This window comes from Apostichopus japonicus, chromosome 9, assembly GCF_037975245.1.
Source record: "Apostichopus japonicus isolate 1M-3 chromosome 9, ASM3797524v1, whole genome shotgun sequence".
Taxonomy (NCBI): domain Eukaryota; kingdom Metazoa; phylum Echinodermata; class Holothuroidea; order Aspidochirotida; family Stichopodidae; genus Apostichopus; species Apostichopus japonicus.
In genome coordinates this window covers 6,305,452-6,319,718 of record NC_092569.1, presented here as the reverse complement: position 1 = coordinate 6,319,718, position 14,267 = coordinate 6,305,452, and the positions used below count along the sequence as shown (strand labels likewise).

The following is a 14,267-nucleotide window of genomic DNA, read 5'->3' as shown; positions in this document are numbered from 1 at the left end:
CCCTCCAGTGACTCTTCCCTTTTGCTTACTTTTGATAACCGTTATTCTCACAGTTATATATTGGTTTGTGAATACGTATTGATCGCAAAAAGGAATCACTGGTAAATAAAATTGACACCCAATCAGATCCAATAATTAGCTTTAAGCAAGCAAATTATGGTCTAAAATTTATCGAAGAGTATTATTATTTACAGAAAATTGTTCACAAGCCAAACACGACAAAGAAAATATAAATTGAAAAAAAAAACCTATCAACTCAATTCAATTCATATCTACAAGTTTTTGATATCATATTTAATGGTAAATATTTGACGTTTTAATATTTAGAGCAGTTCATTTCTGATGAATTTCACTCTCAACATGAGAGACATGCTGAATGGCAACTGCCTTCTTCATCAAACTAATGTGAATTTAACGGTCGGAGGACCGAGGGGGGAGATGGAGGAGCCAGAATGAACTGTTAGTCTAATTGTAAGATAAATTGACAAAAAAAAAAATACATGAGGTCATACTCACTCACTCAACTATATCATAGCTTTATCCCTCCCCACAAAACCGCTTATATAAGATTTCCGCATCTATAGCTCCAACCGTTACAATAAACGTAGTATAGTGGTCAGTCTTAAATTAGAAATGTGAACAAAATTTTCGTATTCTTAGTTAATAGGGACGAATTTTCATTTCGGAAGAATTGATGTTGTAAATAACTGTCAGGTAAATAATATCATGGAGTACTGTGGTCACTACCTTGAGTAGCAGTGTATTTTGAATTGAGATCGGAATAATTGCAATTATATGACTACCATGCACCATGACGAGTAACGGCACAGTTATTACTATTAGAATCGTTGTCACTATTCTTGGTAGTGAACTAATAGTTAAGGTAAGAACTAAGAGCATTACTATCAGGGTTGCTGAGAAAGTCTGTGAAGGAGGGAAAATAACAAGGATTGGTCATTCGAATAAATAAATAAATAAATAAATAAATAAAAGTCGATAGTACCTAGACACGACCAAAAAAAACGAAAACGTTGAACTAACGAGTATGATTCCCATTCAATTCAAATTTAGATTAATGTTTTGCTTTTGTATGTCAGATATTCTGTTTTTGTGCAATAAAGCTCTCGAATGTAGTACACTCATCAAAGAACGTTATCAATTATCCTCTTGCATGGCTTATCAACTATTCCCCTCATAATGGAAAGGTGAATATTATTCGTATTTTGCGCATGGCTACATCCGGCGTCTCATTTCATTGAGATCTTTGCACATTGAGTTCGAATATTTTATTTTCTATTTAATATAGTTTATTAACTAGTGTCCATACATACTTCTTTTAATTCTCGAATCTGATTGGCCGTTGTCGTTAGCTGACTGTTTATTAACCTGTATATAATGCACGGTAAACTCACCGGCGGATGAATATAATTTGCCAAAAGAAAAGTACCTCTGCAAGTTGAGTCCCGATCTCAGCTAGTTGCATAAGCTAATTGAAAGCAAACGATTTCCGAGAAAGTAAACTTTTAGTATGAAGGGTGCGAGCAAAAATTAAGTCCTCATTTAGCATTGATGGCATTAATGCTATTGATATAATAGCGTTAAGCGGCTATCGAGACAAAAATAAGTAAACGTTAGTAATAGTATCAGAATTTATTGGAGGCTTCGACTCAGCAAAAAAGACAGCAGCGATCCAAGGAAAAGAAAATTTGAGAATTCGAAACAACGACTACGAAAGTTGAGGTAAAATATTTAGACAAAATAGACGAAATTTCGATATGAATTGTTGACAAAAAATCTGGGCCATAGTAGCATTTACAAAGAAAATTTCTTATGGGAAAATACCTGCTCAACTCTCCCCGTTCTTGCTCCACGAACACAGTTGCATGTAAATCGTTAATGTTACAATTGTCTACTGTCGGCTAGTTTTAGAATGAAAACTTAACCGGCTATTGATAATTAAAAAATTGGTGGGTATTCACTCAACTTTATTTCACATAGCCAGGATTGATAGTAGACGTCATCTGTCATACTACGGAGACAGTAAACAGTATTACATTGCTTGCCAATGCACATGATTTGCGTATTTTCCCATTCAGCCGATTCTCATGGCCTGATTAGTTAAGACTGGCACAGGTGAGTACCCGTTATTCAGTAAAAACTGAAGTGTTATAATTTATTAACATGTATTACAAACTCAAAATACAATCCTATGCATACTGATTGACTGGACTAACCAGACTACTTGAAAGGTTCCGCCAATAATTTCGTCCACATTTAATCAGAAAGAGAATGACCCTTTACTGCAAAACGCTTAAAATCTGTAATTTGAACCATCTTTACAAGGTATACATACTAACTAGTCAAACATACGGATACTTGTTAAGACTCATAACCAGTAATTAGTCGAAACCGCCTTTGATTAATGCATTGATATGTTAATAATTTTCCACAGTAGCATATGCTGACAGGTCTAACGTGTGTGTTACAATGTTATAACACACTTGCAGCTTATACTGATTCACGGATGTCTCTTATTCACAGTACTATTACTGAACAAGCCATGTACATTGGTTGTACAGTAGCATCTGCTAATAGGTTGTACATGTGTTGCGGTGTTATAACACACTTCCGCTTATACTGGTTAACGGTTGTCTCTGATTCACAGTACTAATTGATCAAGCCATGTACACTTGGTGTCCCATTTTAACAAAATAAAGAAGTGGTTAGCTAAAACACCCTGCCAAGTATTCTTCCTCTTTGTTATGGTGCCTTAGATGGACGCTATTTTTAACTATTTCATTTCGCTGTTATTGGACACCATCAATGAACCCTTTGAAAAGTAATACGTATGTTACCAAGCCTGCCTCCATTGAGGCAAACGTCATAACATTGAAGTGTATCCTGGCAAAATCTATACCAATGGTATCGCTACTGCTGGAGGAAACCCCTTGCCCAAACCCTTGATGACGTCGTGATTACCTTACTTCGGGAGATTTACACATTGAATGAATGCAATATATGTTGTAAAGAGTTGAGCGTAGGTCTATTTCGATTTTGAATTGGAACACGAAGCTTACTGGGTACATAATTTTATGTCATTGGGAAAGTGATGTTTATCATTTTTGAAAGGTACAAGTCGTTGTGGAACGACCTTTCCTTTGGGTAGGCCAACCCTCTCTCCTTTTTCCTCCTCCCCGTTTCTCACCCATAGGCGTAGTAGGCGGGGGGGGGGGCTGGGGGCTGTAGCCTCCCAACCAATTATTTTTTGGTGAAAATTCGGGCAACATGCTGAGAATTTTTTCGGACACCTACTGGAAGAAGAAGAATTTGCAATGTGTTTTTCATTTTACTAGGGGGTGAAAATTCGGCAATATGCTGAGAATTTTTTCGGGCACCTACTGAAAGAATAATATTTTACAGTGTGTTTTTGTTTCAATTTTATTGGTGAAAATTTGGGCAATTTTTTATGCTGAGATTTTTTTCGGGCACCTACTGAAAGAATAATAATAATAATTAATAATAATTTTTTTGGGGGGGTGAAAATTTGGGCAATATGCTGAGAATTTTGCGCCACCTACCAGTGGCGGAGCGTCCATAAAGTCAGAGGGGGCGGATGCCCCCCTGACGGACTCAAATGGACTGCTGGCGCCCTTTTCCGCTCTTTAGCACTTTTAACTTATTCGCGATTATTGACTTTTTTATTGCGCTCTCAAATACCTATTGACATTTGTCACAATTTGTTGGTGCAATTTTCTGACAAATATCGATGACAACTATTTATTCTTCGTTTATCTGCAAATTAGCAAGGCCCGGAAAGGTTAATTTCCGGCGATCTAGGGAGTATCTTTACTCAAAAAATGTCTGTACGCTCCGCGCTAACCTGTGGTGGCGCTCCGCTTAGATAGTGTCAAAAGCGCCCCTACAGACCATTTTCTCCCCCCTGACCAATACCCCTAGCTCCGCCACTGGCACCTACTGAAAGAAGGAGAATTTGCAATGTGTTTTTGTTATAGTATTATCATCATTATTGTTGTAGCAACTTCCCCAACAATTGTAACCAATATGGAAGGGTAATAACACGGAAAATGATTTTATGTTATTGGCAGGTGATGTAATAACCGATGAATGCCTATATGATATGCACATTAACATGTGGAACGCGCGCGGTGCGCGCGAAAAATTGTGGTTGTATTTTTCGGGCAAGTCGTTACAGTCCCCCAAATCAAATGAGGCTCCTACGCCTATGTTCTCATATTCTATGTTACTGTCTTTCTCCGCTCCCCTATCCCATTATTTACTTCCAATCACTCCGTATGCAGCACATATCTTCGTTTTGTAAAAGAGGTGAGAAAAAAAAATGTATGCCTGAACGTAGAAGGATTTCTGGGATTTTCTTTGGCAATTAAATAACCAGATCTTCGTGTGGGTCGTAAAAGCACATCATGCACGACGCACATGGTTGACACAAGGAATGTTCAGAAAAAATTGGCTATCGTTGTACTCGCTGTGTTAATTTCGGACGGTTATTTGATGTAAATATATTGTAAGAAAAAGAATTTGTGTATTGCAACGCATAGACAATTTCCTAATGGGTAAAATATGTCCCTGTTTTATACTGGCATCGTTATGGATACTTTTTTAACAACATTTTGAAGCTGAGTAAAACCCTATTCTTGTTTCAACATGGGAAAAATTATGATAATCTGAAGCAAAATTAATGAATTATGTTGTTGTAAAATTTTAAATTGACGAGATGTATTAAATTGATATAATCAATTGATAATATTGATGCTAATTGTTAAAATGATTACTAAATGGATGACGTTTGATAAATACTCATTTTGAAGCACAGTGTTGAATTCCTCATTAATAGATAAAAATCATTTGCCATTTCGTTAAAAACTGTTAATATATCAAACTGAACAATTAATCGTTGCGCTGAAAATTGCTACAGTATAATTACAGAATGATCTTTAAATTAAGACGGCTTTTAATTATCCATATTTCTGAAACCAACGATATAAGTTTCCCAAGATGACACAAGGAGAGGTATACTGAGTTGGTGTTTGAGGGTGAAACGGCGGGATGAGTTGGGTGGATGCTAGAACCATACTGATCCTATGGTCGTTCTTTTATTTTCAAATCATACCGGTTTTGATCAATCGTCCAGTTTAATTAAAACTGAAATAAATAAAACGGTTAACATGAGTGAAAAAGTGTTTATTTTTCTCAAGGTTAATAATTCAATTTATTTTTTGGAATATTCAACGTTAAATTTAATTATAAATGAGCAAACATTGAAAATATAACAAGAAACATGTCCATTATAACCGTGCGTTTCGTTGATTTATTTTGATATATATAAGCGACATCGGTAGAGTATATTGACATGGTTTTCCTGTAATTTAATGCGACTTCGATGTTATGTAATTCAATATTAGTCACGTGACTTCTCTATCCATATTTCCAGTCAGACGACGTCTATATATTTATTGAGGAAAAAGAAACTGGCTCGCTCTACTCAAATACACTTTGCAGTTTTGTCAAAAAATCTCTCGTTTTCCCGGCTAAAAGGGACGAATCTTCATTTCTGAATACTTGATGTTGTATTTATTGCCGGGTAAGTAATACCAATACAGACTGCTCTAATTACCTGGGCTGGCATGGTAGTCTCCGTTTAGGTTGGATTCATAGCAATCACGGTACCACCAGGCACCGTGGTATTCAACCGCACAGTGGCGGCTATCAATATCGTTGTCCCTATCTTTGGTACTGAACTGGTAGTGGAGTTGTCTACGAAGAGCAAAACCATCAGAGTTGCTGCGAGAGTCTGCAAAGAAGCACAAAGAAAGGAACAACTAGCGTTATATGTAATGTCACTGAAATACAAACACACGGGTGTTGCTGAAATAGAAGGCGGCGTTTAGAGTTATATTTATTAATAGTTTCATGAATGAATAAAATTTATTGATTCATTGTATCATTTATTGCTACTGAAGGGTAAATTTGAATATTTCTAATTTGTTTTCCTTTGTTTTTTTTTATATTTTATGATCATAATAATAGTCTTTATTGTATATTGTTATTAATATCAGTACTGCTCTCATCACAAATTGTATGAACTAATCACAAACACAAAAGTAAAACACATAGAAAAGAAACATGACGAAGTTACTAATAGTTTTAATTGAAATATTATTGATGACCAGTTAGGGTATTTTCAATCAAGTGCCCTAAGTATAGTAACGGAATCATTGGTGTGTCAAAATGTTAATGACACTTAACCAAACAACATTATCTAACACTTGGTTTGACTTCTTTAATATTACAGTACGATTATGTTAATGTTAATCATCAGCAAGTGTAGATTCAAGAAAGTCGTGTTATGCACGATGCATGAGTGTTGTATAACCGTTTGCGTAAGTCTGTGTATAAGGATGTAATATATGTGTAAGGGCTGAGATTGGTAAAGAACAGGATATGAGAATGATTTACTTTTGCTGTTAATGTTTAATTGGTAAGTGGTATTGTTGTGTTCTTGTTTAAGCGATTAAGCGATTTAAATGTACTTAAAGTTGTAGAATTGTCATGATATTTAAAGGATATGTATTGAAGAAAATAAATTGTGACAAACCCGCTGTTCCACTGTAGGTTCCAAGTTGAGATAACCGATATTTATCGCTTTCGTCATTGATCCAGAAGTTGTCAAACTTGGCATAGTAGGGAGCACCATCTCTGTTCACCAGATCAATCCTGATTTCATATCTCTTTTGATTGGTCAAGAGAGAGAGCTTATCATTTCCAAGCCAAAACTCGTGGTTTAAATCTCCAAAACCTTCTTTGTAGCTGCTCCATCCGAGGTAGAAATCCTCGGTTCCATCCACACGACGCTGGAACACCTTTGTATAAATGAGTGAATAAGAGGAATACTTTTGTCATGATGCAATAATAACTTAATTGTCAACATTCAAATCAATTTTAAAGTTAAGAAACTTTGACTTAAATGAATTTAAAGGAACTGATAAAGGAAAACCTCGTTGATACATTGCATTAAAAGAAGTTTCCATTTTGAAGATAATTTATTGCACTGCATAAATTAGCCTGAATAAAATCTGACACAATCACACAACGCTCCAAAAGGAATGTTTGAAACGAGAGGAAGCAGATACATTGAAGCGCTTTAGTTTGGTAATTTTCCGTAAGGAAAATACGTTTCAATTTCGTTTAGCTATAATGATATAGTGTATTTTCATATTTAACTGATCGTTTTGTATTTTATGTAGAATGGAACAGGATTATTTTGATAAATGATAACTGAGTTTACAGTACAGCCATTACATGCAATTATTCATAGTTATGTATAACCTTGTAATACCAATATGTGATTTACAGTTGTTATGACAAGATACGTATAGGCTACTACGTTCACCCAAAATGTGTACTCTATAACTTTTGTACTTTGTGTAGAATAGTGATTTGTAGTGCTATGCAATGCAGTGTATTTCACTAATGTGCAGCTAGGGTAATTTAGTGTATTTGTTATAGTGCAGTGTAGTGTAGCACAGTGTGGTCATTATGGTACAATGTCATACACTGCAGTTAGTGAAGCTTACTGCAGTGCATTCCCTGTACAGTGTAATCAGTGCAGATAGCATTGGGTGTTAATTAATGGAATGACTTACCGTCCATCCTCCTCCATCAGTCATGTTGCAGTAAACCTCAAAGGCCTCGCTAGTCCAGCCGGTTGGTTTGATTCTGTATATACCGTTGTCCCTGGATCCATCCTCGTAAATTTCCTGACAATCTTTAAGTCTCGTGCATGTTTCACCATCTCCTCTGTAGCCACCAGTACAATAGCATTGTCTTATGTTTTCCCTGACGTCACAAACTGCATTAGAACTACATGCATATGCTTCATCCCACGTGATCTGCCCGTTGGTACAAACACCTTTTCTTGTACATCCAGGGTTCACGTAAGAGCCACCTTCCTGAAACACAAAATAATTCTGTACTTTAATCTTTACAGTTTACATTTAACCCTGATTTTGTGTTTATTATAATCCATGGTAAATAATGTTCTGTATTATAATGTCTTGCTTATCACTAAAATTCCCTATACGTGGAGTACATTACAATTTTTCAGGTATTCCTATAACTGTTAAGTTAAATGAACTCAGCATGGATTTATATATTGGAGTTTGATTGGCCTTATATTATAAATATTTAGAAATATTGAAAGCATTAACAGTGACTGGTCATTATGGAAAAGAGTCTTGAACTTTACTTGTTGTTTATGGAATAGTTGTTGGAAAACTGTCACAGTGCACAGTCTTTCACATATTCCTGCAGATTTGACTGCCCAAAAGTTAGACAATGAAATGAAAAACAACTGACTAGAATAACTGTTTGTCCCTCTGATTCGTAACATCCACACTGTTCTTGAGGTACACAGTCTGATCCTTTCATGAAGTATCCATCGGAACAAACACAGGCTTCGGCTTCATTACAGACCCCATCCTGACACATTTCTGGAGCACCACAAGTCCGCTGACAGGAGTTGCTGCAGTTTATATAGACCATGTTGTAGGGGCAAAGGGTTAAAACGTCTGCAGGAATAAATATGTCGGTAGTTTTAAGGAATGAAATGGGGGGGGGGGGGTGTTCATCCCAGGCCTCTGGATCCGCGCCTGATTTAGCCATATGAATTCCAAACTGTCAACTGTGGTGAACTATAGGTCAACTGACCTGATACATGAGCTAAGGGGAACACACAATAAGGATATTAAGCAGAAATATTGATATAACTTACCTGTTCTTCCAGAATACTGTCCGAGGCTGACAAACTTGAAGTTGCTGAACTCATCACTAATGCGGAAGTTATCGTAAGAAACCTGAATTAAGGAACCGTTTGATGACGTCATCTCAATCACCAATTGATACAACTTTTGATTGGTCAAATAAGAAAGCTTTTCATTGCCGAGCCAGAATTCCTGAGATAAAAAGCCGAAGCCAGACTTGTAGCTGTCCCAGTCACGGCTGAAGTCGATGGAACCGTCAATGCGACGTTCTATTATCTAATGGTGTTAATGAGTTAGAAAACGAATTCAAACCATGTGTAATGTGAAATACACGTCACTATAAACCATTCTTTGGGCAAAGATAGTCTACTGCTTATATCAGGATATGTACACTGTGTATTATGTCAGTGCGCATCTACATATTGTGGAATCACCCGGAGAGTGTACCCGGAGGAAGGGGAAGTAACAGGGAGAGGGAAAAAAGAAACGAATAAGAGACGAAGAAACATGTAAAGTAAACAGACTGCAAAGACCTACCGTCCATCCACCAGAACTGTCTGTGTTATCACAGTAAACCTCAAAAGGCTCTAGATAGCCATCTGGTTTGATCATGAAGACACCTGTAGAGTTATGAGATGAACATTGCTCCTGGACTTCTCTGCAATCTCTCGGGTAATTCGATTGTTGATAGAAGAAAAACGACGAACCTAGTACGTCCAAGAAAGTAAATTGGTCTGCTTTTGTGAGTTTAAATGGCATGTTATTGTCGTGTCCCAATTGGCATGCGATGATTCCAAATATTAACGCATTATAATATTAATGTACTTCACACGATGCATTGACTGTTTCAGCAACTTATCGTTGGAAGTACACAAAACTTTCGGATCAAACGAAAATGAAAAGTTTATTTTTATAACACATTAACAAAAATGATAACTTAATGTTAATAACCATTGCTTAGGAAATTAACGTAATAATTTTGTTATTAATCCTCATATTCGAATAATTGTTATGTTATTTAATCATTACGCCATATTTTGACGACTTCTATTACATAAGAAAAGGGGCCTGCAACGTTCACTTACCTACACTATTATCACCAGTGACGTCATTGATTGTCTGTAGAGCATTCTGCCAAATGGAATATTAATACAAAATGTAACAGCGCAGTTCAATGGCAAATTTACGTATTCATGTGTAACTGAGGTTAAGTATTTTTATCTAATATTATGATAAAGTGAAACTAAAAGCATATTTTACTCACTATTTTGGGAAAAGTGTGATTGTATTGGGAGGTTGGGGCTGACGTGCTGACAATACTGTCGTACCTATCTTTCCATATTTGGCGCCACTTATTTTTACATGCGAAAAGAAATCTGGAGATTGAGTAGGTTGGTGGAGCGTGTTGGAACTTTCTAGTTCACAATGTAAAAATGTAGTGACCCCCAGTGACGGCGATCAACCATGCTATAGTTTGAATTGTAACCTCGTTTAACAAATCTTATCCTTTTAACGTCTAGTTAGTTAACTTCCTTCTGATTACAAATACAGAACCATTTACAATTTTCATTTGATATTCAAACTAAACAGATGGAGAATATAGCATTTTAAACGAATGACTATTCAGCGACAGTATATCACCCTAATAAACCTCGATATGAGTGACGTTGTGTAAAATAAACAAAATATTTGGACACCTTCCCATGTTTGATGTTAAAAGCGTTACAAAGCCAATAGACCAACACGTCTAGGAAGAGGGAATTACTCTACGTAGATATTCCATTTAGTAGATTGAAATGTATCTATGCTTCTTTAACTCAAACGAGGTATTATTTAACTATAATTTCCTGGTTGGCACAAAAGTTAACAATCATATGCGTTACGAAAATCTCTTTGGGGAAGTTGGGACAACAACAAAATCACAATACTGACATTGGCAGTGAATATAAAGTCACGAAAAACAATATTTTAACTTGAGAGAAGAATAATCCATGGAAATGCTTTTCACGTTTATATTAAAGAGACAATAATGTTTTCTTAAACGTGTTTATTTGAAATTTCCACACAAGTTAATAAGCTGTGAGAAACCAGAATGTATTACTACGAACTGTATCTTGCATCATTTTTAATAAGAGCTCCTTGAAGTAACATAATTTATCAGAAGAAAACGAGGCGGCTGAGAAGAGTACGTTTATAATAACATCAATATTACAATGAGAACCCTAACTTAGCCAACATGATGAGAAATGTATAGACAATATTTGTACATAATATTCGATGTATGATGCTTCCTTTTGTTTTAAAACCACCAAGGAATAGAGACACAAGTAAGTTAAAAACCCACATGGCCTAGAAACAACTCTCCTTTGCTTCACAATAAATATTCAGCTGTAATAATTTTAAAAGTATGTTTCTAAACAATTAAAGATATATAGTCATAATCATTTCTGTTCCTTCAAAAATGATTAAAAAAGAGGAAAATCCTACATTCTGTCATTGACTGTTATTGGTTTAGTTTATATAATTGAGTGAACTCTGTAGAAGTTGAAATGTGTTTTTTTTTTGTTAACAATGCACGCAATATTTAATAACCAAACAGGAAATCCATTTCTTGAACAAAATAATTCTTACCTTCGTGGAAAAACGACTTTGAATGGGGAATTTACTACGTTAATATATCCTGCTTTTGCTCCAAATTAGTAAGTGTTGTCACTCTGTAAGATCTTAGTTTGGACAAATTTACAGGTGAGGAAAATATTGAAATGAATTGGAGCAGATACTTTTAACTTATTTCTTCACGTTTCAAGGAGACCTTTACCAACAATAGTGTAAATTAAAGTTTAATCAAACATATACGCTATTCCCCGAAAGTAAAAGAATTTATTTTATAAAAACAAATTTACAAATTTAAAGACGTTAAGATACCTTGTTTTTAAAATGCGTACCTATGAATTTTGTTTCCACCAAAGTAAGGAATAACAGTGTTTCGTTAAAAAAATAACAGACCATACACAGCTATCAGCAGGAATTTTATGATGCAAATGTTTGTAACTGAGACTTATAATAATTCACTAATATTAGAATATTCCATTTTTTTTAATTATTAAAATGTTCCAAACTAGTTAATGGTTTCACTCTGTAAAATATCAATTAAAATAAAATAAAATACTCTCACAGGGAAAATGACTGAATCAAATTCAAACAGAAACTTTAATAAGTGTTATACGGTACAAGAAGACAATACCAACTATAGAATTACAGTTAAAGTTTTACAAAACATGTGTTCCATGAAATAAGCATCCACCTATAAACTGCAGTTATGATTAAAGAAATAACATACAGAATATAAAGACATAGAAATGGGGTTATAACTAATATATTGTCAAATATTTTCTTCCTTGAATTAATCGTCACAATATTTGACATCGGAATGCTCCTTCACTTACTTATAATTCAGCAAATTGTTTACGACCTTAAATCAAAGTCTCTATGGATAGTGAAATTTAAGTGAAACCTCTGCACACTGGTATAACAGTAACTATATGGTCAGCTCCTAGGGAAACAAACATGAGTTGTCAATGAGAATTTGCTTGTGCTGTATTTCAACCAATTTGAAGGTTTAAATAAACTTTTATACTACAACTTGATCTGTTATCCTGCCAAGCTGATGATTCAGAGCAAATGTAATTTTGAATGAGTTTATTTCCTACTTCGATTCGAGAAATCAGTAAAACTCTGCCGCCTATAAGTCGATTTGTTTACACAAGACTACAATTTGGTCGGAAAGAACTGCGTCATGGTAATTTCCAATTCAATCATGATTAAAATAGTAAAAAAAAAATCATAAAAGGAAAACGGAAAATGGTTTGGAATTGATGTGGTCAAAACTGTTGCAGAATCGACCAAATTTTACGCGTGTTGTTGAGAAGACAACAGGCCTTACTTTTTCTGAAATACAGTCATTACACAGAAACAATACTGTTGTTTCACACATATGTTCCCAGCGATATAAACTACAAACAGTTTACATAGTTTTGGTATTTTCAAAACTGTTCAGTCGTATTAAGCAAATAAAAGTTATAAATTAGGGACAGTGTATGTCACTTGACTAAAGGCTAACCGCAGAGGCATTACTTTTGTTCTTAATATTGTATTTCTTTACGATTTTGTTTTGGCATTTGTCTTGTTTGTCTGTTGACTACTGAAAGAAAGCTTACGTCTCATAAAATAGAAACAAAAAGGGAGATGATGAAGGTTTTCTCAATTAAGCATTTAAGCGTTATAAGTGCCAAAATAATGTTCATTATTTACAAATCTTTTCTTTTGAACCTTTGCAAAAACGTAGTTTCTATTATAAGCTCTTTCATAAATTCATTTAAAAAAACGAAAACTTTGTGAAACATCAGTGAATAGACGTCGAATAAGCAACAGGAAGGAAATGAATTTAAATGACTGTAACACGTTTTCAATATATTGATAAGAAATTATTATTTGCGATTTTTTCAACTTTTTAACTTTGATACAACGAAACATAGATGAAATGAACGTTTTATTCCGATGTAGAAAGTTTGGAATGTCAGAGCCTGACACAGGTATATCTTACTTTTACTAGCAGGTCTAGGTATAACGTCACTACTTTAGTTTGGCTCTGACGGTTCTCATGTATCAACAATTTTGAAAGTGAGAGAAAGAGATCAGAAACACATTAGTAAGATAATGAGATGTGGCAGATTTTGATTATTTTCAAATTATTTAGAACTGTTAGTTGTTACTATCATTAACTAGCTTAAATCGTATACTAATAAACAGTTATGTGTAATAGAGATTACAGCTTGTGTCTAATAAAACAATTCAACATATGATTATTTGCTTAGCTATACCATCGAAAACGATATTCATAAAAAATAATAAAAAGTTTGTGTAAATATCACTGATATATTTCGGAGGATGCAATACCTTGCTATTTTCAAATAATTTGTTCTTTTGATTCTATTTTAATTATGCTTGAAATGAATTTTCATTTAGCGCTAAATATGACAGCAAATTAGTTTCATGGACTAGGATGTTGCGCCAAAATAGTATTTTACGATTTATCGATTAAACGCTGTTGTTTGGGAATTAAAAACGATTTAAGAAAGTCAGTTGTGCTATCCTGAAGAAAATGTCGATAAGAAAGACGCTAGACATATACGATTTGGTAACAAGGAAATTAATTGCTTTGGTAACAATCCAAAAATACTTGTAAATGCAAACAAAATGTTCGTTGTTAGACTTTTCCGTTATCATTAACTAGCTTAAAGCGTTTACTAATAAGCATCATGGTAGAATAGAGAATACAGCTTTTGTCAATGATATAGTTTAACATATGATTATCTTGCGTAGTTCCACGATCGGAAATGATATTAAATTTAAAAAAAAAATATTTGTGTGAATATCACTGATTTACATCTTTTCAAATAATTTGTTAGA

The 14,267-nt window shown here is 34.6% G+C and overlaps 1 protein-coding gene across 2 annotated transcripts in view; it reads right to left on the bottom strand.

Annotated features, from left to right (window-relative positions):
- Positions 1-5,436: 5,436 nt before the first annotated feature.
- Positions 5,437-14,267, bottom strand: part of LOC139973452 (uncharacterized) — a 64,822-nt gene continuing 55,991 nt past the window's right edge. Inside the window, exons 2-8 of one of the 2 annotated variants that reach the window (XM_071980143.1) lie at positions 9,884-9,929; positions 9,336-9,505; positions 8,810-9,074; positions 8,395-8,606; positions 7,683-7,988; positions 6,635-6,899; positions 5,437-5,830 (exon numbers count right to left, since the gene is read on the bottom strand). In XM_071980143.1, coding sequence (XP_071836244.1) covers positions 5,646-5,830; positions 6,635-6,899; positions 7,683-7,988; positions 8,395-8,606; positions 8,810-9,074; positions 9,336-9,505; positions 9,884-9,929 — 1,449 coding nt within the window. In that variant the 3' untranslated portion in view covers positions 5,437-5,645. The remainder of the gene's footprint in view (positions 5,831-6,634; positions 6,900-7,682; positions 7,989-8,394; positions 8,607-8,809; positions 9,075-9,335; positions 9,506-9,883; positions 9,930-14,267) is intronic. The other variant, XM_071980144.1, reaches the window with a different exon arrangement.